Here is a 26,703-nt window from a genome sequence, read left to right on the forward strand (position 1 = left end):
CATTTCCACAGTAAGGATATAAAGGAAACCTGGGTGTAGTAGTAGGGCTATGTAATTTTTTTAAATTCATTTGTGTGATGTGAGCATTGCTGGCTGGTCAACATTTATCATTTATCACCAGTTGCTCTTGAGAAGGTGGTGGTGAGCCATTTTCTTGAACCACTGCAGTCCATGTGCTGCACATAGGTCCACAATGTTGTTCAGCAGGGAATTCCAAAATTTTGACCCAGCAAAAATGAAGGAATGGTGATATATTTCCAAGTCAGGGTGCTGATGCAGTAAAATATGTTTATTTAGTATGGCAAGTAATTCAACCCAATAGTTTATTTAGAAAGGAGGTATAATTTTAAGGTGAAGGACAGGAGTTTTAAAGTGAATTTGAGGAAAAGCTTTTCCTCATGTATGGGATAAGGGATCTGGAATGCCCTGCCGAGGAAGGAAGCTGAGGCTGGAAATGTCACAACATTTAAAAAGTGCTTGGATGAACACTCAAAATGTCATAACCTTCAAGGCTTTGGACAAAGTGATGGAAAGTCAGACTAGTGTCCATTTAAAGTAGTTTTTGTCAGTGCAAACTCAATATTCTATACTGCATGATTCTAAAACACAAATACAATAAATGTCTTAATTAATTATACTATGGAAAGTTCACAGCATATGCATAACGATCAAAAGTAAATCAAATTAGATTGGCTGATTTTAGCTAAGATACTTACGAGGCATTACCGCTAAGGTTATATTACAAGAGACTGCTTTGATCTTATTTCTTGAGGTGCATACGAAGTAGCCAGATGTTTCAGCTGAAAGATTTTTTAGCAATAATCCATCTGGTTCTGAGAGAAAATGTAAGAATTAGTTTTAAGAAATATAATATATTCGGGGAGCCTATGTTGAGTTCCCACTGAACTTAAACCACAAGTTACTAAAAGGTATTGCAGTAATTAGTGAGTCCCAAAAAATAAATTCACCATGTTTGAAGAGTTTTGACAATTTTCAGTTAGATGAACAAATGAAACACTGCAAGGATTTACAATTCGGGTCTCTCTTTCCCAACCACTGCCTCCTCCAAACAAAATCCATGACTCCTTTCTTAAAAAAGAACATTTCACACATTACATTCCAGATCACAATTTGATACAGCAATTCCTCACACTGCCTCTGGTTCTCCTGCCAATTACCTCAAATCTAACTGCAGTGGTTATCAAACTTTCAGAAACTGGAAATGGCTTTTCTTTATTTACTTCATCCAAAGCCTTATGGTCACAAAGGATGGGGTAGCAGCAAATAATAATTACAACATACATGGAGAGAGAGTAGAGTTAACATGTTGAATCCAGTGACCGTTCTTCAGTTGGAAATGTTAACTCTGCCTTCTCTGTACAGATGCTGACAGACCTGCTGACTTTCTCCATCAGTAACAAGTTTTGTTTCAATTTCCAGCATCCACAAGTTGAAAAAGCCAATCATCCACAAAACTAGCCATTCTAGGAAATGAATTGCCATTGAGACTTTCTGGTAATTGTGATTGTTTGCTGGCCTCCAGGACTCTTAAAATGAAACTGGTGCAACAACACTTTTTTATACCTTTTGTGTACATTTTCTCCTAACTGACTAAGAAACAGGCTACTATACATCAACTTGTTCCAACTGGTCTGTATAATCATTTTTCAAAAGTCAGTTATTTAAAATCAAGTTACCCAGATGATGGACTGAGATTAAAAATGCTTATCTTGTGAAAAATCCATTTAAAACTGTATTAGATCAGACTGTATCAAATTACCAGATACAAATACATGCAGCCTTTTCTTTAAAAAGAGTAAACATACTTTAGAAAAGTACATTCTAAAAAGTTGTCCAGTTGTACTGGTTCAGGAAAGATTGTCTATTTGGCACTATGCACATAGGTTTGAGCAGAAACATAAAGGCACATTTCAAAACAAGCACAATTTCGAGTACCGTTTTGTGCACAGTTTGTACGTAGGTTATTGACTGCAGTAAACATGTTACCTGTACTCCATTATGTTTAACATAATTGGCTTATAGGTATAAAGGCTACAATTTAGTATTGGCTGTCACTATAAAGAACAGTTTAATAAAAAGTTAATGATTTAAATCCCAATGAAAAAAACCAAAAGACTAAAATGTTCATGACAGATGAAGATGGATGAACACGAGGTACTGTTGTCGCTAAACTGATCTAATGTACAATGCCAACAGGCAGATTATAACTAGCAAAGATAACTCCTACAATTAAAACATGGTAATAAATAAAATTCAAAAGTTAACATCTGGTGAACAGGAGTAGTCATTTTGACATATTGATAATACACACAAATATGAGAAACGGTGATACAATGGTAATGTTACTTGAATCATAATCCAAAAGCTCAGACTAATGCTCTAGGAACATAGATTTGAATCCTACCACAACAACTGGTGGAACTTAAACATCCGGAATTAAGGCCAGTTTTACGATAGTCATGAAACTATCATTGCCATCATAACCTAGCTGGTTCATTAATGTTCTTGAGAGAAGAAAATCTACCATCCTTAATAGTTTTACCTACATGTGACTCCAGACCCAAAACCAATGTTGTTGACTCTTGACTGCTCTCTACCAGCCTACAATTCAGTTTAAAAAGGCAGTTATGAATATGAACAAATGCTGAATTTGTCCATGATAGACACATCCCATGACAGATTTTTTTCTTTAACATTCAAGATTAAACATAATTTACAGTAAATACTAACCTTGAGAAGACATTTGGGGTAACTGTCTTGGCTGATTCATTCCATTGAAACTCTGCCAAGAATAGGTTGGTTTTGGAGATCCTTCTGCAGAGTGACAAGTCAGTTTAACAGTTTGTCCATATTCAGCTTTTCCTTTAATTGTACAAACTGGTGGTGATGGAGGGACTGCAAATCAAAGTCAGGACAGATTATTCAGGGTTATTTCTTCATTTTATCTCTCAAAGCAGCTGCCATGAAAAAGAATTTAATAAATCATAATATTGTAGATGTGAAATAGTTTTAAATTTCAGGGGTATATTGCATTACAATTTTCATTTTTATAACATCTGTAACATGTAAAATATCGCAAAACAAATCACAGAAATGTTAGTCAAACTAAACTTCACACTGAGGCAATAAGTCAGGTGAATCAAAAGCTTGAGTCAAGGAAGCATTCTTATGGAAAAGAGAGAAAGAGACTGAGGAAGTCTGCATAAATGAGTCCAACAGAAAGATGTTTAGCAAGAACATTCATGTGCTTGTGGGACAGATATCTGATGGCACAAACACCAATTATTCAGCAAACAAACTGGGGAAGCACAAAATGCCAGAGTTGGATGAGCACAGGAATCTTAGGATCGCTAGAGGAGGTTACTAAGATGGGAAGCATTGAGCCAATGAGGGATTTGTACACTCATTTTAAGTTATGTATGGACCTAATAAGTTAATTTCAATCACATAGAAACAAGGTGATTTTGTTATTTTTGATACTCTTGCATTAATGAGGTTTTGTACATAATATGCAGGGAAGTTCAACAACAAAACTGCATTTAGTTATTGTTTAATATCCAGATTATTAAACTTTAATTTTAAAACATGCAACATCAGGTATTGGATGGCAATTGTATTAGTTTGTGGGAGATGAGCGAACAGTAATGTTGCTCATTAGTACCAGTCTGAGTAAAAATAGAACATAAGATGCAGGAGCAGGAGTAGACAATATGGGCCCCTAGAACCTGCTCTGCGACTCAGTACGATTGTGGCTGATTGTTAACCTTAACTCCAGTTTCCTGTCTGCTTCAAACATTCCTTGATTCCCTGTGGAGACCAAAAAACCTCTCTCTCTGTCTCTTTCAGCCTTAAATATACTGAAAACCAGAACATCTGCCCACTCATGGTAGAAATCCTTTGAGTGAAGAAATTTCTATTCGTCTTCAAAAGTGATTCAGCACCCATGTTCCTCCCTCCCACCCCCACCATCCAGAGGCTACACTCATGTTCTAGATTCTCAAACCAGATGAAACAACCACTTAGTAATACATGTAATCTATCAATGCAGAAAATATTAGTTTTCATTATTGTCATTAAGACAGTATTGAATATTTTAAATGTTCTATCAATTAAAATCTTACTCATACACAACTTGTAAAGAATAAAATATTGAAGTTAGATGTATTTTGCAGAATCAAGAACCTGGCAATTAGTTACAAAACAAGATATTCATCTCTTATTTATCTAAACTCCCAGTGAGCACAAATGCAACTTGTACAACCTTTCCTGATAAGACAACCCTTTACAACCCACTGAATGGGATCCTAGTGAATATTCTTGTAACGGCTTCCAATGCAAGAACAGTACATCTTTCATTATACAAGACAACCAAAACTATAGAAGGTATTTCAGTGTTGTCTGACCAATCCCTGTATAGTTAAGAAATGTGTGTATGGAACCTTGCAACTCTCCCAGATCTACATGGAGGAACTGGGCTGAGATTCATAGCTATAGAATACATCATTAATTAATCTTTCTTTTATTCAGTGACTAGAACTGTGTACACATAAATGCTAAAAACACTACTAACAACAAACTGTTTCTGCTTATTTGTAAGTATCCTTACCCAGTACAGTCACTTCTACTGTGCCTTTCCGTTCGCCTTCCATGTCCAAAGGAGTTTTAACTTCAACCTCATAGGTTCCACTGTCTGTCATAAGTGAATTCGTGATCTTAATTGAGCAATCATCCATGTCAACATTTCCTGTGAAATTTGCTCTGCCCTCATACATCTTTCCAGCTTTATAGTATCCACCATGAAAGAATTGGACTACATCAGTCTATATAAAAAAAGATTAAAATCAGCAAACTCAAATGCCAGTTATATGTTTCCTGCTCATTAAAGCTTCAGGTTTTCGGAGGACTGTTTTCTCAAAACCTTTTTCAGTAATCGTTTTTTTTGAAATAAACAATCCTAGAATGATCATCAAGCATGCAGTATTGCAGTATTATTCCCAGTGTATTGAATTAGGTCTCCTGTTGCACTCTTACTCCCTTCTAACTATTGTTTCTCAAACACCAATTGTATATTCTGACTGAAACCAAAATAGTTATGGAAAAGGATAGACCTGATCTAAAAGTTAAAGTTCTAAATTAGAGTAAGGCCAATTTTAACAGTATTAGGCAAGGACTTTCAAGTTGACAGGGAGAGGCTACTCACAGGTAACAAGACAGTTGGAAAGTGGATGGCCTTGAAAAATGAGATAACGAGAGTACAGAGACAGTATGTTCCTGTTAGTGCGAAACGCAAGGCTAGCAGGAGTAGAGAATGCTGAATAACCAGAGAAATTGAGGCTCAGGTCAAGTAAAAGAAGGAGGCTCTTGTCAGGTATAGAGAGCTGGGATCAAGTGAATTCCTAGAGGAGTTTAAAGGTAGTAGGAGTATACATTAGAGGGAAATCAGGAGGGCAAAGAGAGCAAACAGTGTTGAGGAGAATCCAAAGAGATTCTACAAATACATTAAGAGAAAAAGAGTAACCAGGGAGACAATAAGGTCCCTTAAAGATTAACCAGGCCACCTAGGTATGGAGCCACAGCAGATGGTTGAGATACTAAATGAGTATTTCGCATCAGTATTTACTATGGAGAAAGATATGCAAGCCAGAGAACTTGGGGAATAAATAGTGATATCTTGAAAAATGTCTATGTTACAGAAGGAGAGATGCTGGATGTCTTAAAACACATAAAAGGTGGATAAGTCCCCTGGACCTGATCAAGTGTATCCCAGAACTTTGTGTGAAGCTAGGGAAGAGATTGCTGGGTCCTTTGCTGAGATATTTGTATCATCAATAGCCATGGGTGAGGTGCTGTAAGCCTGGAAGTTGGCTAATGTGGTGCCATTATTTCAGAAAGTTGGCAAGGAAAAGCCAGGGAACGATAGACTGGTGAGCCTGATATCAGTGGTAGGTAAGTTGTTGGAGGAGATTCTGAGAGACAGGATTTACATGCATTTGCAAAGGCAAGGACCGATTGGGGAGGGTCTGTGCATGCGAAATCATGATTCACTAACTTGATAGAGTTTTTTGAAGAAGTGATGAAGAAGATTGATGAAGGCATAATGGTAGACATTGTCTATATGGGCTTCAGCAAGGCATTCAGGGAGAAGTGATGGCCTAGTGGTATTATCACTGGACTGTTAATCCAGAGACCCAGATAATGTTCTGGGGATCCAGGTTTGAATCCCACCACAGCAGATGATGGAATTTGAATTCAATAAATATCTCGAATTAAGAATCTAATGATGACCGTGAATCCATTGTTGATTGTTGGAAAACCCCATCTGGTTCACTAATGTCCTTTAGGGAAGGAAATTGCCATCCTCATCCGGTCTGGCCTACATGTGACTCCAGACCCACAACAATGTGGTTGACTCTTAACTGCCCTCTGGGAAATTAGGGATGGGCAATAAATGCTGCCTAGCCAGCGATGCCCTCAACCTGTTAATGAATAAAAAAAATTTCAACAAGGTTCTGCATGGTGGAGTGGTTAGTAAGGTTAGATCACATGGAATCCAGGGGGAGCTAGCCAATTAGATACACAATTGACTTGAAGGTAAGAGACAGAGAATGATGGTGGAAAGTTGTTTTTCGGACTGGAGGCCTGTGAGCAGCAGTGTGCCACAAGGATCGGAGCTGGGCCCACTGTTTTTTGTCATTTTTATAAATGATTTGGATGTGGGTTATAGGAGGTATGGTTAGTAAGTTTGCAGATGACACCAAAATTGGTGGTGTAATGGAGAATGAAGAGGGTTATCTAAGATTACAAAGGGACCTTGATCAGATGGGCCAATGGGCTGAGGAGTGGTAACTGGAGTTTAATTTTGATAAATGTGAGGTGCTGCAGTTTGGTAAGGCAGATCAGGGCAGGACTTATATAGTTAATTACTAAATAAAAACCAAAAGAACTGCAGATGCTGTAAATCAGGAACAAAAACAGAAGTTGCTGGAAAAACTCAGCAGGTCTGGCGGCATCCGTGAAGAAAAAATCAGAGTTAACGTTTCGGGTCCGGTGACCCTTCCTCTGAACTTATACAGTTAATGGTCGGGCCCTGGGGAGTGTTGCCAAACAAAGGGACCTAGGGGTGCAGGTAGACAGAGTGGTGAAGGCAGTGTTTGGTACTCTTGCCTTCATTGGTCAGTGCATTGAGTTGGGAGGTCATGTTGCGGCTGTACAGGACATTGGTTAGGCCACTTTTGGAATACTGCATTCAATTCTGGTCTACCTGCTGTATGAAAGATGTTTAACTTGAAAGGGTTCAGAAAAGATTTACAAGGATGTTGTCAGGCTTGGAGGGTTTCCGTTATAGGGAGAGGCTGAATAGGCAGGGGCTATTTTTCCTAGAGTGTGGAGACAGAGGGGTAACGTTATACAGGTTTATAAGATCATAAGGGGCATGGATAGCGCAAATAGACAAGGTCTTTTTCCCAGGGTGGGGGAGTCCAAAACTAGAGGGCATAGGTTTAAGGTATGAGGGGAAAGATTTGAAAGGGACCTGAGGGGCAACTTTTTCATGCAGAGGGTGGTGCATGTGTGGAATGAGCTGCCAGAGGAGGTGGTGGAAGCTGGTACGATTACATCATTTAAAAGGAATTTAGATACGTACAAGAATAGGAAGGGTTTAGAGGGATGCTGGCAAATGCGACTGGATCAGTTTAGGATATCTGGTCAGCATGGACGAGTTGGATCGAAGGGTCTGTTTCCATACTGTATAATTCTATGACTCTATTTAATGATTAAGAAATTTAAAAGGAGAAAATCTTTGATACCTAACAGACGGAATATATACAAGAAACTCATCAAGACAATTTAAGAACACCAATAAAAAAGGGGAAAACACCACTTATACTATATGAGAGGAGAATGCTAATTGGCTGACAAGTGGACTCTGATTGATAGAGGCATTGCCATGGAAAATGCAGCTGTTAAGGATGGTTGACTGTGAACTGCCAGGTTTTGTTTAGATTTCAAACCAGGCAGATTGACCGTAAATTTTCAGGGCAATGTCCTGACCAATAATGCAATGAATGGCTGTCATCTATTTTGTGGAGTTGAAATAGGTGCATTGCATGTACACATTCTGTTTGCAAAGAACAGCACCCTCTATATTAATATATGCAGCTTCCAGTATACTCATGTAAAAACACCGATAATGGGCAACTTCTTCCTGATCTTTCAGGTGGAGACAAGATATATACAATTGTGTTCATAAATGGGTTTAAATTATTTAACTTGGGTCACAGATCAAAGAAAGGTTGAAAGGCTAAAGGTAAATCAAGGAAATTCTTAGTGTTGATCTAATGTCAGATCAAAGGACCATCTTGAAATCTCTATCTTGGACATTACCAGTTATGCCATATTGCCATGGAAATAGATTACAGGAAGACAGTCATTTGGACTTGTTGATATTGCACCTCAGATGGTAAGGGAGTGAGATCACGAGTGTCTAAGAGAGAAAGTTGTTAGAATTACACTTGAAAAGCTGTGAGAAGGCAATGTTACATCTGCCAACAGTCAAAACAGTGAACAGAGGGGTTATTAGGAATGAGGTGCACCTGATTTGGAGTAACTAAGCTTGGAACAAAAAGACTAAAGGAATTAAAACTGTCAGATCTGCCTGATATGGCTACAAAAAGAAATTAGCAATGGAATTGTCACAGAGAAATTAAGCTCTGGAAATCTAAGTGCCAGATTGGAAATGGAGAACAATCCAACTGAATTCCTGAGAGCTGTGGCAGGCCTTGGTTTAGTTCCAGGAGATCTGCAAGAACCCTTGAAATCCTAGAAAATATATAGAAAATTTTGTATGGAATTGAAAATTAATTTTTTTATGGTTAAGGTTTTAGGGTTTGAATAATAAAGGTTTACAAAATATAAAGAGTTAGCTCAGTAGGACTTGCTGTTAGTTTTTTTTACTGTGTAATGAACAACTTTTGCGGCACAGTTCTTTCAGTTAATAACAGGAATTTTAACATATTTTTAGAAATTAATGCTCTTCCTGGAATTCATAACATACATGAGATTGAATGGAATGCTTTAATTGAGCAATGCCAGCAAAGTTTCTTGGAATGAGCCTGTTGTGAAAACTTTCAAGGCAACAATGACTTCAACAGCTACTGATGCACAGCAAGTAGTGCTGCAAGGTCTTAGGTCTTCTCAGTAAGAGCAAAAATCTCAAGATAGGCACACAGTATTCTGCCACACTGAGTCTCTGGCATTTCCAGACAGCTCAATGCTGAAAGTATGAACTTAGTTGTCTTCCTGCCATTTGCTTCTCTCCTCTGCCATCCTAATAAGGACTCTGCATCTGTTTCTGTGGATATTGATCCTCATTGGTACTTGTCCCCTTCACTGACTAGGTTACTGTCATATCCAATTGCTGCCTTGTGTGTGGTTAGTCATGCTCAAAAGCTTAGGAGACTCCCCCCCATTGTCACTTCTGGTCTCACAATCTCCTGGGAGATGGTGCACACTTAACACTGTCTACTACCCAAGCATTTGCACTGACATTATGAACCGAATGAAGTGCCATTTTGCTGAGCCTAAATTATGACTATCATCTACGCTAATTCAGCTCACTTGCTTTAATTCGTTTGTTCAGTATTTGTCAGAATTAATTATTATGATGGCAATAATTTAAATTTCAAAAGCATTACTTGCCAATTTCAAAAGCAGTAACTTATATTTATAAAATGGTTTTAATGTAATAAAACATTTGTTTTATAAAAGTCCAAAAGAAAAGTTAATACCAATTTCATAAGGGAGGTAATCAGTCAGACGACCAAAGATTTGGTAAAAATACTAGGCTTTAAGGTGAGTTTTAAATGCAGAAAGTGGAGTAGAAAGGCAGAGAGACAATTCCAGAACTTAGGGACCTAGGCGTGAAGGCACAGCTAGCAATGGTACAGCGATTAAATGTTGGGATGCTGAAGGTACACTTACCAGTCCTTCTTCTGGATCATCTGGGAGTTTATACCATTCTACGTTAAGGAGATTCCTTGCTGGAATATTTAGACTGTATTGACAACTGATAACCAGCTCATCACCTCTACCAATTTCTATGTTTTTGGAGTTGACAACAACGTTGACTGCATCTGTGGCTGTTAGCACTGTAAATTCAAGCAAAGTGAAATCATAGACCTTATTAGTTCCAAGTTAACCTCTACCACATCATGTGCTATTTTCTACAATTAGATTTTTAAAAATCTGGCTCAAATATAATACAAATACTTCCTTCAATTAATATTACCCAGACACAAGACAAATGAATACCATATCAAGGTGAAGAAGTGACATGATCTCCATAAGGAAATAGCCTCTTTAAAAACTCCCCTGCTACAGCTAATAATTCCCAGCCAAGTTATTGAAAAAGGGAAGGCTTAAAGGACAGAGTGGAAGCTGAGGTAAAAGTGATGGTAAGTGATGGGCTGAACGATGAATTGGATGAGTTTATTTTATGTAATGTGCATTTATAAGAGATATTTGGAAATTAGATTAAATTACAGACCACCTCGTAAAGCAAAGACAGCACCAAAACGACAGGTTCCTTTTAATTTGATGTGGGCCTGTATAACAATCATTATCCACAAGATCATAAGAAATAGGAGCAGAGAAGATTATTAAGCCTATCTTGCCAGCTCTGGCATTCAATAAAATTTATGACTAATCTGATAGTGGCCCTAACTCCACTTCCGTTCTATTGTTAAATGAATATTCACAGCCTTGATACTACATTTGGTCAAACATATAGTCTCAGTATCAAGGCTGTCACTCTCACCTCACTTCTTGAATTCACTTCTTTTGTCCACGTTTCATCCAAAGCAGTAATGAGATCAGGAGCTGAGTGGCCCTGGCAGAACCCAAACTGGGCATCAGCGACCAGGTTATTGCTGAGCAGGTGCTGCTTGGTAACATTGTTGATGACACCTTCATCATTTTACTGATGGTCGAGAGTAGACTGATGGAATGGTAATTGGCCAAGTTAGATTTGTCCTACTTTAAGTGTGCAGTACATATCTGGGCAATTTTTCACATTGTTGGGTGGATGCCAGTGTAGTGGCTCTATGGAAAGAGTTTGTCTAGGACTGCAGGAAGTTCTGGAGCACAAGTCTTTGGTAATAATGCTGGAATGTTTGTCAAGACCCACAGCCTTTGTAGTATCCAGTGTCTTCAGTCTTCTCTTGATATCATATGGAGTGAATCAAATTATCTGAAAACTGACACCTGTGACACTGGGAACTTGGAGGAAGCTGAGATGGATCATCCACTCAGTACTTCCGGCTGAAGATTTTTCAGTTGCAATGGCAACTGCCTTATCTTTTGCACTGATGTGCAGGGCTCCCATTTCATTGATGATGGGGATATTTTTGGAGCCTCTTTCTCCAATTAGTTGCTCAATTGTCTACCACCATCCATGACTGGGTGTGGCAGGACTGCAGAGCTTAGATTTGACCTGTTGGTTGTGGAATCATTTAGCTCTGACTATCATTGCTCCATATGCTGTTTGACATGTAAGTAGTCCTGTATTATAGCTTCACCATGTTGGCACCTCATTTTTAGGTATGGCCGGTGCTGCTCCTGGCATATCTTTCTACACTCTCCATTCAAGACGGTGGTAACCTGATGAAGGGTGTAAACCTGAAATATTGGCTTTCCTGCTCTTCTGATGCTACCTGACCTGCTGTGTTCCTCCAGCTCCACACTTTATTGACTCTGACTCCAGCATTTGCAGTTCTTGCTATCTCTGGGAGTAACCCTGGTTCATTGTATGGTGGAGTGGTGGATATGCTGGACCATGAGTTTCCTGATTGTGCTGGTGTACAATTCTGCTGCTGCTTATAGATTTCTTACAGATTTGGGTCTTATAGATTTCCAGTCTTGAGTTGCTAAATCTGTCCAAAGTCCATCCTATTTTGCACAGTGATAGGGCCACACAACATGGTGGAGAGTATTCTCAATGTGAAAATGGAACTATGTGTCTACAAGGTCTCTGTGGTGGCCAGTGTCATAATCAGATGTATCTGCTGCAGGCAAATTGGTGAGGATAAGGCAAAGTATGTTTTTTTTAATCAGTGTGGTTCACTCAGCACCTGTCTCAGATCCACTTTTTTGCAATGTCATTCAGAACTTACCAGCTTGATCAGCAGTGGTGCTGCTGAGCCACACTCGGTGGTGAAATATAAAGGCTCTGACCCAGAATACAATCTGCACCTTTGCCAGTCTCTGTACTTTCTCCAAAAGTGTTCAATAGTACAGAATCAAGTCAGATTCATCAGCCGAGGGGGCGAAGAGTGGCTTCCTTGTCCATGTTTGATTCCTTGAGATTTCAAGGGGTTTGGAGTCAATGTTGAGCACTCCTTGGGCAACTCCCTCCTGACTGTATACCACTGTGCCATCACCTGTGCTGGGACAGTGATGGTGTTGTCTGGGATGGTATGTATAATGTATGATTCTGTATGACTATAGCAGGCCATTCCTTGACTTGTCTATGAAAAGTTCTCCTAATGCTGACACTTACTGGATGCTGCCAAGTGTTGGCAGGTGCTAAGTTGGCAGGGGCTAAGTTTGCTGCCCTTGTTTTGGTCCCTCAGTTGATGTCGATGGCCCATCAGTTTCATTCCTTTTTTGATACTGAGATTGGAGGCTTGGTCAGGCCAGGAGGGAAGTTAAGAGTCAACCACATTGCTGTGGCTTGGATTCACATGTAGGCCAGACCAGGTAAGGAAGGCAGATTTCTTTCCCCTGGATTCAACCCCAGAACATTATCTGAGTCTCTGGATTATTTGTCCAGCAATTACACCACTACACCAATCCCTTTTAACTTAAAACGTTTCACAAACTCTTGAGATTTCACTTCAGTAAACTTCAATGCACAACTGACACAGATGACCATTTTGTGAAATGTAACAATGGGTTATATTCAATAGTTTTCAAAATCATAATCACTTTTGTACATTTTGCTGATGGAGGCCTCTCAATTACAATGAAACGAATAGGAAGAGAGAGTTAATGTTATGTATATTACTATAGATTACAAACCCCAGCCTGGATTTGTCATACGCACCAAATTCCAGCACAAAATTCTTTCATATTTTCATTCCTTTACAAATTATTTCACCATGCAGTGATTTTATTTTCAGGGCAAGAAAATATATCTTTTTACCTTTGATGATTGAGAAATAACAGATCAATCACCATGACTTCAGCTCTGGGAAGGCTTCTAGAAATAATATGTCGGAAAACAATGAATATTTACTTAGGCAAATGCAGGCTAGTTAGGGAAAGTCAGCATGGATTTGTTCAGGATAAATCACATGTAACTAATTTGAAGAATTCTGATGTGGTAACTGAGGGGGTTTATGTGGTGCTGGAATTCTAAAAGGATAAGGTGCTACATGACATACCCGAGTGTAAAATTGCAGCTCATGGAACAGAAAGGACAGAAGCAAGATGAATATGAAATTGGCCGAGTGACAGAAACAGACAACAGTGGTTAATGGATATTTTGCAAACTTGAGGAAGGTTTACACTGGAGTTCCTCAGGGGGCTGGTGACAGGACATTTGCTTTTCCCAATAGTAATTAATGAGCCAGACCTTGGTGTAAAATTTATGGATGTACAAAACTTGCAAAGCTTTGAACCATGTGAACCATTAGCAGAAGATACGCAGGTTGATGGAATGAGCAAACAAGTGGCAAATGGAATTTGATGTAAGAAGTCATAAGAGCTTCATTTTGGTAGTAAGAACATGGAAAATAAAAGAGGATGCAAGTGCAGAGGAATGCAAGTCATTGAAGGTGGCTGCACTGGTTAGGACAGTGATTAATACAGCATCTTATGTTTATTAATAAGGGCACACAGTACAAAAGCAAGGAAGTTATGTTTAATTTTACATAAAACACTGGCTCAGCTTCTGCTGGAATATCATGTCAAGTTCTGCTTGCTATATTCTAAGAGGAGGGTGCAGAAAAGATTCAGAAGAATTGTTTCAGGAATGAGGAACTTCAGTTACACTGAAACATTGATGATGATAGGACTGTTCTTTGGGAAGGAAAGATTTGATAGAGATATCAATGTCATGAGGGGTCTGGACAGAGTAGGAATAAGTATCCCCATTGGTAGAAGGATACATTTAAGGTAAGTGAAGCAATGGTGCCACATCACAGTCAGAAGGTAGCCATTCAGCCTATCTACACCAAAGGTTTCTGAACAAGCGTCATAACTCCGTGCCATTCTCCCACCATTTCCCAGTAACCAACACATTATTTCTCTTTAAATAGATCATCTAATACCCTCTTGAATGCCTTTATTGAATCTGCCCCCACCACACTTCCAGGCAGCGTATTCCAGACCCAAACCATGTACTGAGAGAGAAAGAGTTTCCCATTATTTCTTTGCAAGCTATTTTAAATCTGTGCCGCCTTGTTCTTGATCCTCTCGTACATGAGAACAGTGTCTTCCTGTCTACTCCAACCAGATCTCTCATGATTTTCAAAACTTCAATCAAATCACCTCTTAGTCTTCACTGCAAGGAAAGCAGTCCCAATTTCTTCAAATTATCCTTATAACTCAAATTCCTTATCCCTGGATGTGTCTTCTTCACTCTCTTCTGAAAGTGTGGTGCCCATAGTTACACACAATACTCCATGAGGTCTATCTACTGTCTTATACAGGTTCAGCACAATATTCCTGGTCTTGTACACTATGCCATTATTAATAAAGTCAAAGATTCTGTATGATTAATTAGCCACACTCTTCAGCTGTCCTGCCACTTTTAAAGACTTCTACCCAAATACACCCAATTCTCTTCACTCTTGCACATGCTTTATACTATGTTTTTGTTAATACTGTCTCCCCACGTACTTTGTAAAGAAAGAATCACCCCGCACTTCTCTGCACTGAAAGTCATCTGCCACCTATCCAGCTATTCCAACAACCTTTTAATACCCCTTTGAAGTTCTACACAGTCCTCTTCATAGTCCAAGTTTTGTCTCCCCCACAAACTGTGAAATTGCCCCCTGCATTCCAAGATTGAGGTCATTAACATAAAATCAAGAAAAGCAAGAGTTGCAATACTTACACCTGGGGAACCCTATGACAAATCTTCCACCAGATTAAAAGAAAATAAATTATCATTACTCAGTTTCCTATCACACAGTCAATTTTGGACCCACACTGCTACTGACCCATCTATTCCATAAATTGGGGTTGAGATTAAAAAACCGCAAGGGGTAGCAAACATTGATAGGAGTGATTCATGCACTACCGACCAGTACTAGCAATATAAAACATAATATAAACCCAGAAATTAGAGGTGCATATAGAAGAAGTGCATGTCGCTGGGTCAAAATCTTGAACTCCTCTTTATTGGCTTTTTGGATGTATTTAACAGCCAATGGATTGCAACAGTTCAAGAAGACAGCCCACCACAACCTTCTCAAGGCTAACTGGGGATGGGCCAGTCAGTGACACCGACATCACAAGTTATTATATATAAAAGAAATGCTGTAATCATGGTGACCAGTCTGCACATAGACTAGGTAAATCTATTGAGCAACAATCCTGTTGAGGAAGAATTCCTGGCATGTGTTTGAGAGAGTTTTTGGGAGCAATACATTAAGGAACCAATTTGAAAACAAGCTTTTTAGATCTAGTATTATGCAATGAGAAAAGGTTAACTAATAATGTTTTAAAAGAGCCTTTAGGAAATAGTGACCATAGGGTGACAGAATTTTCTATAACTTTGAAAAAGTTGTTATTCAATCTGACACTAGGGTTTTAAATCTAAAATAGGGCAATTATGAAGATATGAGAAAGAGATCGGTTGCAGTAGATTAGAAAAATACATTAGAAGATTTGACTGTAGATAAGCAATGATTAGTTTTTAAGAGAATAATACTTGGTTTCAAAAAACCTGAGGCTTAAACAAAGTATGGAATTCAAAGAAGGGAGAAGAAGAAATTGATAAAGAAAGAGAATAGAATGTGAATGTAAAATAGCAAGAAACACAAAAATGGATCCTGAAAGCATCCATGCATGTGAAAAGGAAAGGATTAGCAAAGACAAATTGTTGGTTCATTATAGGCAGAGATGGGAGAATTTATAATAGGAAAGAAATGACTGAGAAGCTGAGTAGGTATTGTGTCTTCTTCACAGAGAAAGACTTAAAGAAGGTTCCCTGAAATAGTTAAGATCCAAGGGTCTAGTGAGTGTGTGGAACTCAAAGCAATTAGTGCAAGTAATATTGGAGAAAATTAATGGAACCAAAATATGGAAAATCCCCCGGATCTAATAACCTTTACCTTGGCATATTGGAAAAAAGGTCTACAGAGAAAGGTCTAACAAAATGCTACATGCCTGCAGGTTGAAAGGTTGCACATGTAACCCTACTTTTAAGAAAAGAGAGAGGGAGAAAACAGAATATTAGAGACACACCAGCCTGACAACATTAGTTGGAAAAATACTAGAGCCTTATTATAAAAAATGAAATTACAAAGAGGTTTAGAAAAATAATCTAATCAGACAAAGTCAACATGCACTTATGAAGGGAACAACTATGTTTGACAAACCTCATGAGTTTTTTTCAGGATGTTATTAGCAAAGCTGATAAGGGGCAACCAGTAGATGTGATGTATTTGGATCTTCAAAAGGCTTTTTGAAAAAGAAATACGCAAGAGGATAATTAACAAAATTAAAGTGAATGGAATTAGGGTAATATAGTAGCATAGATTGGGGATTGGTTAACAGGCAGAAAGCAGAGAGCAAGAATAAATAGGTCTTTCTCAGTTGGAGAGGCTTTGACCAGCAGGGTATACCAAGAATTGGTGCCTCTCTACCCCTGTTATTCACAATCTATATCAATGATTTGGATCTGGGCACCAATTATAACATTTCTAAGCTTGCAGATGATAAAAGCAACTTTTTGTGGGAATGAGATTTGCAAAGAAGATGCAAAGAGGCTTCAAGGGGATTTAAAGAGGCTGAATTGACGAATGGAATATAAGGTAGATAAGTGTGAGGTTATCCACATTGATATGAGGCACAAAAGTGCAAAGTATTTCATAAACGGTGAGAGATCAGAAATATTGATGCCCATATGTCACTGAAAGCTAGCATACAGGTGCAGCAAACAATTCAGGAGGCACATTGCATATTTGCCTTTACTGTAAGATTAAAGTACAGCAACAAATATGTCCTACTTCATTTTCACAGAACACTGGTGAGATTGCACCTGCAGTATTGCATGCAATTCTGGTCCCTTTGCCGAAGAAAGGATGTATTTACCATAGAGGGAGTGTAGCAGAAGTTCATTAGATTGATCCCTGGGAAGACAGATTATCCGATGAGGAGAAATTGAAGAGACTGGGCCTATCTTTTTCATTCACTCTCAGGATATGGGTGTCACTGACTAGGCCAGTATTCATTGCCCATTCCTAATTACCCAGAGGGCAGTTGAGAGTCAACCAAACTGCTGTGGGTCTGGAGTCATATGTAGACCAGACCTGGTGAGGATGGTAGATTTCCTTCCCTAAGGGACATTAGTGAGCCAGATAGCTTTTTATGCCAATCGACAATAATTTCATGGTCATTAATTGATTTTTAATTTCAAATTTTTTTTATTGAATTCAAATTCCACCCATCTGTCATGGTAGGACTTGAACCTAGATCCCCAGAACATTAGCTGAGTTTCTGGATTAATAGTCTAGTGATAATACCACTAGGCTATTGCCTCCCCATAAAACTCTTTGGAGTTTAGAAGAATGAGAGGGAGTGTCAAAGAAAAACTTACAAAATTCATAAAGAGACAGACAGAGGATGCAGGGATAATGTTTCCTGTTACTGTGAGGTCTGGAGCCTCAGGCATACACTCAGAATAAAAGGCAAGCCCACTAGGACTGAGATAGGGAGAAACTTCTCCACTCAAAAGGGTGGAGAAACTTTGGGATTCTGTAACCAGAGAGCTGTAGGAGCTCAGTCATTAAGTATTTTCAAGAGAGGTTGATAGATTTCCAGGTATCAATGACATTAAGGGATATGGAATAGTGTGGAAATATGGCATTTAGGTTGATGGTCAGTCATTATCTAGCATAACCCAACTCCAAGGGTTGAATCCTGCTCCAATGTTTACAAGTTCTCAGTTTGCTTCTCTTATTTGCCTTTCACCTCCTTCTAAACATTTTAGCCTGGATTTTCCTATGGACACACAGTTGTTATTCCAGCATGGATGGGAGTTACGCATGGGAACCTTGTGGAAACCTCATCATAGAAGAATCATGGAGTCACACTGCACGGAAACAGGCCCTTCAGTCCAACTCGTCCATGCTGACCAAGTTTCCCAAACTAAACATCCCATTTGCTCATTGGCCCATATCGCTCAAGACTATTCCCATTCATGTACCTGTCCAAATGTTTTTTAAAATGTTGCAACTGTACCTGCATCTACCACTTCCTCTGGCAGTTCATTGCACATATGAATGACCCTCTGTGTGCAAAAGTTGTCCCTCAGGTCCCTTTTAAATCTTTTGCCCCTCACTTTAAAAATATGCCATCTGGTTTTGAACCCCCCCATACCCTGGGGAAAAGGCATTTGTTATTCACCTTATCTATGCCCCTCATGATTTTACAAACCTCTAAGGCCACCCCTCAACCTCCTACGCTTAGTGAAAGAACTCTCAGTCTCTCCAGCTTCTCCTTAGAACTCAAACCCTCCAGTCCAGGCAACATCTTGGTGCATCTTTTCTAAACTCTCACCAATTTAATAATATCCTTCCTATAGCAAGGCAACCAGAACTGTACGCAGAACTCCAAAAGTGGCCTGACTAACATCCCATACAACCTCAACTTAACATCCCATCTCCTATATTCAGTGGTCTGGGCAATGAAGGCAACCGTGCTAAATGCCTTCTTTTCCACCCTGTCTACCTGTGATGCAACTTTCAAAGAACTATGTACCTGAACCCCTAGGTCTCACTCCAAAGGAATTGCCTGTAACATGAAGAGTCTACTAGGTAATTGTCCTAAGCTTGGAACAGTCAAAGGCAGAGAATGCCAATGAAATTATGTAAGAAGCCACTCAGGAAAAGTTTCAATATGAAGTGCCTAGTCTAACTTCTAAGTCCCTATTCAAGATCCTTTACTTAGCTCACATTCCCCCATCTAAAACATTTGCATCCCCCTCCCCCAGACCCTGAACTGATGACCACTGGGAGCTGACCCTCCCCTGCCAGGCCACATCAGAACCACCCCCGACCCCAAACTTCTGACCAGAGTGGAACACTCCCCGCACCCACGACCGGACCAGATTCCTACTCCTCGGAAAATCCAGCCCATGTATTCAGTTTGATTGTCATGAGGACAATTTTTACACAGCGAATGATTAGGTTCTGAAATGCACTGCCTGAATGGTTGGAGGCTGAAATGAAGCATTTAAGAGGAAATCTGAAAAGAAAAATCTAAAACTGTAGGTCTACAAGTAGAAGGCAGGGATTAGCAAAGGTAGATTGCTCCTTTGGAAGAGCCAGTGCCCACATGATGGGCTGAATGGCTTCCATCTATGCTATAATGTTTCTGTGACAGCATCAAAAAGCATTTCATAAATGACCTTCCTCTGTCTGCTATTTTAATGGAGGTCAAATATCTGGGTGTGACTATCAGAACATTAGTTTCATTAACCAGATTATTCTTAAGCCTCCAAAAGCTACTTAAAAATATTGCTTTTTGTTTTAAAAGATGGATTAATCTGCACATCAGTAACTCATACAATCTCACACAAACTGTAATTGGCATGGTATAGAGAATACCACATACAATCAGACCACTTTGAATTGTAGATGTAGAATGCATTATTTCTGATGATGGAATTCTAAAAGGATTTCAGTTCAAAAATTCTGTGCATCATCCAAAAATATTGAGCGTAGGGAGATTCGAAATTTTAGACATGTATAATTTTCCAGTCTCCCTTCGACTCAAGTTAATGTCAAAGTATTAAAGAATTGTAAATGTCACACCCTTGTTTAAAAAAAAGATGCAAAGGCCAATCACTTTCACCTGAGTTATGAGCATAGAACATAGAACATAGAACATAGAATCCCTACAGTGTGGAAACAGGCCCTTCGGCCCAACAAGTCCACACCAATCATTGGAGCATCTCACCCAGACCCATCCCCTTATAACCCACCTAAGCTACACATCCCTGAATACTATGGGCAATTTAACATGGCCAATCCACCTAACCTGCACATCTTTGGACTGTGGGAGGAAACCGGAGCACCCAGAGGAAACCCACGCAGACACGAGGAGAATGTGCAAACTCCACACAGACAGTCGCCTGAGGGTGGAACTGACCTGGGTCCCTGGCGCTGTGAGACAGCAGTGCTAACCACTGAGCCATCATGCTGCCACATGAGGAAAGGTTAAAAAGACTAGGTTAGAATTGTTACAGAGATAGTAGGAACTGCTGAAAGTTTCTAGAAGTAGCAATTTGGGTCTAAATGAGTAGTCACTTGAGTGGGTTACTTAAGGAAAGCCAGCATGGATTTTCTTTTAAAGATTAAAGGATGATTGTTTAATTAATTTGCCTGAGTTTTATGATGAGGTAACAGAGTGAGTTCAGGAAGGTAATGCTGTCAATGTGCTGTACATAGACTTCCAAAAAGGCATTTGATAAAGTACTGCACAACAGAAAGGAGCAAAAGGATGAACTTACAAATTAGGAGCAGTAGTCAAGTCCCTCAAGTATGTTCTACCATTTGATTAGGTCATGGTTGATCTGATTGTGACCTTGACTCCACTTTCCTGCCTCCCTTTTGTACCCTTTGATTCTCCTGTGAATGAAGATTCTATCTACTTGGCCTTAGAAATGTATAATGATCCTATCACCACCCCTCTCAGGGGAAGGAAAACTTCACAGACTCACAATTCTCACAAACAAAACAAATTTGCTTCATCTCAGTCTTAAAATAGGAGACCATGTATTATTGAACTGCATCACCCAGTTCTGCTTTTTCCAATAAAGGGAAAATCATTTCAGCACCAACCTTGTCAGATCAACTCCCAATTCTAAATTATAATGGATACAGACCCAAGCTGTTCAATCTTTCCTCATAAAAACAGCCACATCAACCCAGAAATCAATTGACGGAGCCTTCTTTTGATTTTTCCAATGCACTTAAATCCTCTGGTAAATAAGGAAACCAAAACTGTACAGAGTATTCTGGATGCGGTCTCACCAATGCCCTGTACAAAAAAATCCCTACTTTTACGTTCCATTCCCTTTTCAAAAACAGTATTCCATTTGCCTTCTTAATCACCTGCTGTACCTGCACACTAACTTTATGAGATGACACATACCAGAACACCAGATCCCAAATTATAGTTCACAGAACATGGATGGCAACATGGATAGAAAATTGACTGACAGGAAACAGAATAATGCTTAATGTTTTTTTTCAGATTGGGAAAGGTCAGTTGTGGAGTTCCCCAGGTCTCAAGGTTAGGACCCTTGCTTTTCCTGATATATGTTAATGATCAAAACCTTGGTTTACAAGGTATAATTTCAAAATTTGTAAATATACAAAACCTGGGAGCATTATGAACAGTGAGGGTAGCATAAAATGTCAAAAGCACACATTGATTGGTGGAATGGGCAAACAAGTGGTAGAGGTAATTAAACATTGAGAAGTTGGGGTGGCATGGTGACTCAGCAGTTAGCACTGCTGTCTCACAGCGCTAGAGACCTGGGTTCAAATCCAGCCTTTGGCGACTGTCTGTGTGGAGTTTGCACGTTCTCCCCATGAAGATAAATGATAACAAGACATTTTCAAACAGTGGGCAACTATGATCTGGAATTCACCACCTAAGATGGAGGAAAGTTTAGTTGAGATAATTAAGAGGTGATTGAATTATCCTATGTGCCAAGTATGACTCCAACAAACAGACAGTTAGCCCTCCGGCTCCCACCGATTGTAGTTTTGCTGGGGCCCCCTTGATGCCAGACTCGGTCAAATGCAGCCTTGATGTCAAGGGCTGTCACTCTCACCCCATTGCTGGAATTCAGCTTTTTTGTCTATGTTTGAATCAAGGCTGTAATGAGTTCAGGAGCTGAGTGGCCCTGGCAGAACCCAAACTGCGCGTCACTAAGCAGGTTATTGCTGAGCAGGTGCTGCTTGATAGCACTGCTGATGACACCTTCCATCACTTTACTGATGATCAAGAGTACATTGATGGGGAGGTAACTGGCCAGAATGGATTTGTCCTGCTTTTTGTGTACATGTTCTATGTAGGATATACCTGGGCAATTTTCCACATTGTCAGATAGAGGTCAGTGTTCTCAGCTCCAGGACATCTCTGCAGGAGTTCAAGGCAGTTCCGAGGCCCAACCATCTTCAGCTGCTTCATCAATGACCCTCTCTCCAACATGAGGACAAAAGTGGTGATGTTTGCCGATGATTGCACAATGTTCAGCATCATTCACAATTCCTCAGACACTGAAGCAGTCCAGGTCCAAATGCAACAAGATATGGACAATATCCAGGTTTGGGCTGACAAGCAGCAAGTAACATTCATGCCACACAAATGCCAGGCAGTGAACAACTCCAAAAAGGGACAGTCTAACTTCCACCTCTTGACATTCAATAATGTTACCATCACTGAATTTCCCCACTATCAACATCCTTGGCATTACCATTGACCAGAAACTCAACTGGACTCGCCACATAAACACTGGCTACAACAGCAGGTCAGAGGCTCAGAATACTGTGGCAAGTAATTCACTTCATACCCCGCCAAAGCCTACCCACCATCTACAAGGCACAAAACAGGAATGTGATGGAATGAATCTCACTTGCATGGATGACTGCACCTCCAACAACAGTCAAGATGCTTGACACCGTCCAGGAGAAAGCAGCCCTCCATTCCTTTCACCATTGATGCTGGGTAGCAGCAGCGTGTACTATATATAAGGCACACTGCAGAAATTCACCAAAGATCCTCAGACATTACCTTCCAAGCCCACAACCACTTCTATCTAGGAGGGCAAGGGCAGCAAATACACTGGAACGCCACCACCTGCAAATTCCACTCCAAGCCACTCACCAGCCTAACTTAGAAATATATTGCCTTTGTCTCACTGTTCCTGGGTCAAAATCCTGGAAATCCCTCCCTAAGGGCATTGTGGGTCAATCTACAGCAGCTGGACTGCAGCAATTCAAGAAAACAGTTCACCACAAACTTCAAAAGAGCAAGTAGGAAGGGTAATAAATGCTGGTCAGCCAGCAACTCCCACATCACAGGAGTGAATTTTTTTTTAAAAATCCACAAAATAACAGCATTCAGTAGAATGGGGAGAAGGCCAGAAGTGGCACTAAGTTAACTGCTCCTTCAGAAAGCTACAGGCTCAATGACTGAATAGCATTCTTCTAATCTATAACTATTCTGTGATTAGAGGTAAAATGAACTGAATACTCTGAAGCTGTATTGAAGACCCTAATATGTTAAAAATATCTCAGTCTTTCAGGAGAAGTCCTAGTAACCAGAGAAATGAGGGATATTCACCTCGGGCAGAGAAAATTTACTCGGAGATTTGATAAATGTCAAAAATCATGAACACTTTTGATGGAGCAAATAGGGAGAAAATATTTACACCGTGTGTGAATTTAAATTTACCAATTTAAGGTAATTGGTAAACGAACCGGAAGTATTATGAGAGGGTGCCGGAAGCAGATAAATAAACTTTAACAATTAATTAATAATAATTAATTAATTTCAATAAACTTTAAATGAAAATGCACAAATACTTGAAAGAGAGAAATAAAACCTGGTCAGAGGGATTGAGAAGGGAAGTCAGAATAATTGGATCGGTTGTTTTCAAAGAGCCAAATCCTGTAAAATGGCTTCTTTCTGTACTCTTATCATTTTGTGATTCTAAATTATTTTTTGACTTGCAGGTAAATTATTAATGAATCTAGTGGTGAGGCAATTCAACTTTTTTGTGTAAGATTATGGGAAATTGTCTGGTTATAAATTTTATGATGAATGATTGCATAATCATATTTCGGTTTCACTCACACCCAGTTTCTGCCATCATAATTGTTCACTTTATACAGATACATTGTACTACCCCAGTCAGTGACAAAAGAAGGAAACAAAAAAAACCTACTCTTGTAGAATACTGAAAGAGTCCTGCATATTGGAGTGCCGTCATTGAGATGAGATAAAAATCCCATCAACCAGTTCAGGTTGAAGGGAGTAATTCTTTTGCACTAATCGAAGAAGAGCAGGAAAATCCTTTCAATGTTTTAGCCAACATTATTCGTTGATAAACACAACAAGGAACCAATTTTCTTATCAATTATTTCATTGCTGTATGGGGCCTTGCTGTGAGGAAATTGATTATCAGACTTCTTATGCTCTGACAGTGGCTACATATCAATAAAACCTCACTGATTGTTAAAACATTTTGGGACTTCGAGTTGGCGTAAGGTACTATTTTTATTCAGATTTTTGTTTGCTTTTGCTGCAAGTGACAGGATCCTCTTCCCTTCCCATCTGGCTATTGAAAATCCTACATAATCAGATTGTACGTAAACAAAATTATAATTACAATTACATTGATCAATAGCTCAACAATCAGGTATGTTAATTTAACCACTGAATTGTTGGATAATTATGACATCTTGGAATGACTGCTGGCTGAAATGTGAAGTAAACAGGACACAGGGGAAGTTGTAATTTCTTATTACTGCATTACATAATACTGCAAAGTGTTGAACCAAGAATGTTAAAATTGAATTGAACTCAGGCAGTCCTGTGAAATGAAATACACTATGGTACATTAAAAATCTGATACAACATACATTGAAACCTGTATTCCCTACACAAAGTTAATTCAATAATCAATAACTAAATGCAAGGAATTCAGAAGACAGCAATCTGCTAATGTGATGCTGACCAGTGAAATGCATGGCAGGTTAAGCAGTCTGATGTTTTTGGGTTTCTGAAGAAGGGTCCAGACCCAAAACGTCAGCTTTCCTGCTCCTCTGACGCTGCTTGGCCTGCTGTGTTCATCCAGTTCTACGCCTTGTTATCTCAGATTCTCCAGCATCGGCAGTCCCCACTATCTCTGATGTTTTTGGGACTCTCTATAAACACAGACAAGTGCCAAACAGAATGTTAGAGTGGCCTCGCGACTGATGAATCCAACCCAGAGAGAGAAGAAAGGGAACGGTTCAAAATACAATTTGAAAACTCTGTGGTACTTATCACAGTCAACCATGCGGCCCATTGCCACCACCCAGCCTGTCCTGTAGAGGCAGGACATTTGTCAGCATGATCACAGTTAAACTCAATTTTATACTTTACATAATGAGACTGCAATACCTCAATATGCTTCATTGTTTAAAATGTTATGTGGGCATCACTGGCTGAACCAGCATTTATAGCCCATCCTAAATGGAGAAGATGGTGCTGTGCCACTATTTTAGGCCTCTATTGATACCCGGATGCTGTTAGGAAGCAAGGGCGTTTCAGCATTTTGTCGCAGACGGAGAAGGGAAAGTGATCCAGATCCCACTCAGGATGATACGCTAGTCGGAGGGGCACTTACAAGGGCTGATGTTCCCATCTGCTGTCCTGATCTTCTAGGATGTTATAGGTAGAGGGTTTTGGAAGGCGCTAATGGAGAAGTTTTGGTGAACTTTTAGGACCTACTATTGTGTAACGTTTCCTCACGTTCAACAAAGCAGATCACACTGAACTCCCGGCCTTTTAACGACACCCCCTTAATCCTTTCTTAAGGAGCTTTTCAAAAAAAAACTTCAGACAAAAGCCTGTACCTTTAGGTGTGCCCTAGGAAAGGGAGTAAATTAGCTTGTCTGGTTTGACAACTTTCTCGAATGAGGAAGTATAATGATTGGTTTAGGAAACAAGGGGTGCGGGGGAGGGGTTTGGAAAGTACTTAAAACTAATAAAAACAACCTAACCTTCAGCGCCTGGTCATTGAAGCCAAATTAGAGCAAACACAAAGGAAGCAGAGGAAAATTAAGAATTCAGAATGAAGAATAAAGTCCATAAACTTCAAGCCTGATCAAACTCCATTCCGAGATGAGTTTGAAACCGAGTTCTTTCAGCAGCTTTGGTGTGAGCACCCAGCCATAGTTCTGAGTCCACCATGTCCTGAACAATTCCAAACACCTACCTGTAAACAGCGCCAGTCCAACCTCAAAAAGCATCCTTCCGTTCACTCTTCCAACCGACTGATGTTTAAAAGCAACACTCGTTCTCAAAACCTGAAGGGATTGATTTCGCGGTAACTTCCCCCAACCTCACCTTCACTCTGCCAGGTAGATTACACCCGGAAGACTGAGAACATGTCAATCATTGGGATAACTATCTCATTGGAGCGCCGCACACCTCCTTCACGTTGATTGGGGAAAACGTTTTCTCCCCACTGCACAAACATAAATAAACAAATATTCAGGCTTCCAAAAAACAACTCACATTTTCAAAAGTCACGTTTGTACCCTAGTCTTTGTTCTTGTCTGTCTACTGTGTCAATGATTTGTATTGTTTTGGAATGTTTCATTTCCAAGGAAAATTATAGCCTAATTTCCAAACGGTAATACCATTCACTGTAGGGTGTTCAAGGAGTTT

At 39.6% G+C, this 26,703-nt stretch overlaps 1 protein-coding gene across 2 annotated transcripts in view; it reads right to left on the bottom strand.

Annotated features, from left to right (window-relative positions):
• LOC109928691 (cell surface A33 antigen) overlaps positions 1 to 26,412 on the bottom strand; it is a 34,445-nt gene extending 8,033 nt beyond the window's left edge. The window contains exons 1-5 of one of the 2 annotated variants that reach the window (XM_020528643.2): positions 26,249 to 26,412; positions 10,000 to 10,166; positions 4,628 to 4,841; positions 2,752 to 2,916; positions 717 to 833 (exon numbers count right to left, since the gene is read on the bottom strand). In XM_020528643.2, the coding sequence (XP_020384232.2) occupies positions 717 to 833; positions 2,752 to 2,916; positions 4,628 to 4,841; positions 10,000 to 10,166; positions 26,249 to 26,282 (697 nt within the window). In that variant the 5' untranslated portion in view covers positions 26,283 to 26,412. Of the gene's footprint in view, positions 1 to 716; positions 834 to 2,751; positions 2,917 to 4,627; positions 4,842 to 9,999; positions 10,167 to 25,003; positions 25,081 to 26,248 lie in introns of those variants that run through there. The other variant, XM_048603258.1, reaches the window with a different exon arrangement.
• Positions 26,413 to 26,703: the final 291 nt, after the last annotated feature.

The sequence above is a fragment of the Rhincodon typus genome, chromosome 11 (genome assembly GCF_021869965.1).
Source record: "Rhincodon typus isolate 14 chromosome 11, sRhiTyp1.1, whole genome shotgun sequence".
Taxonomy (NCBI): domain Eukaryota; kingdom Metazoa; phylum Chordata; class Chondrichthyes; order Orectolobiformes; family Rhincodontidae; genus Rhincodon; species Rhincodon typus.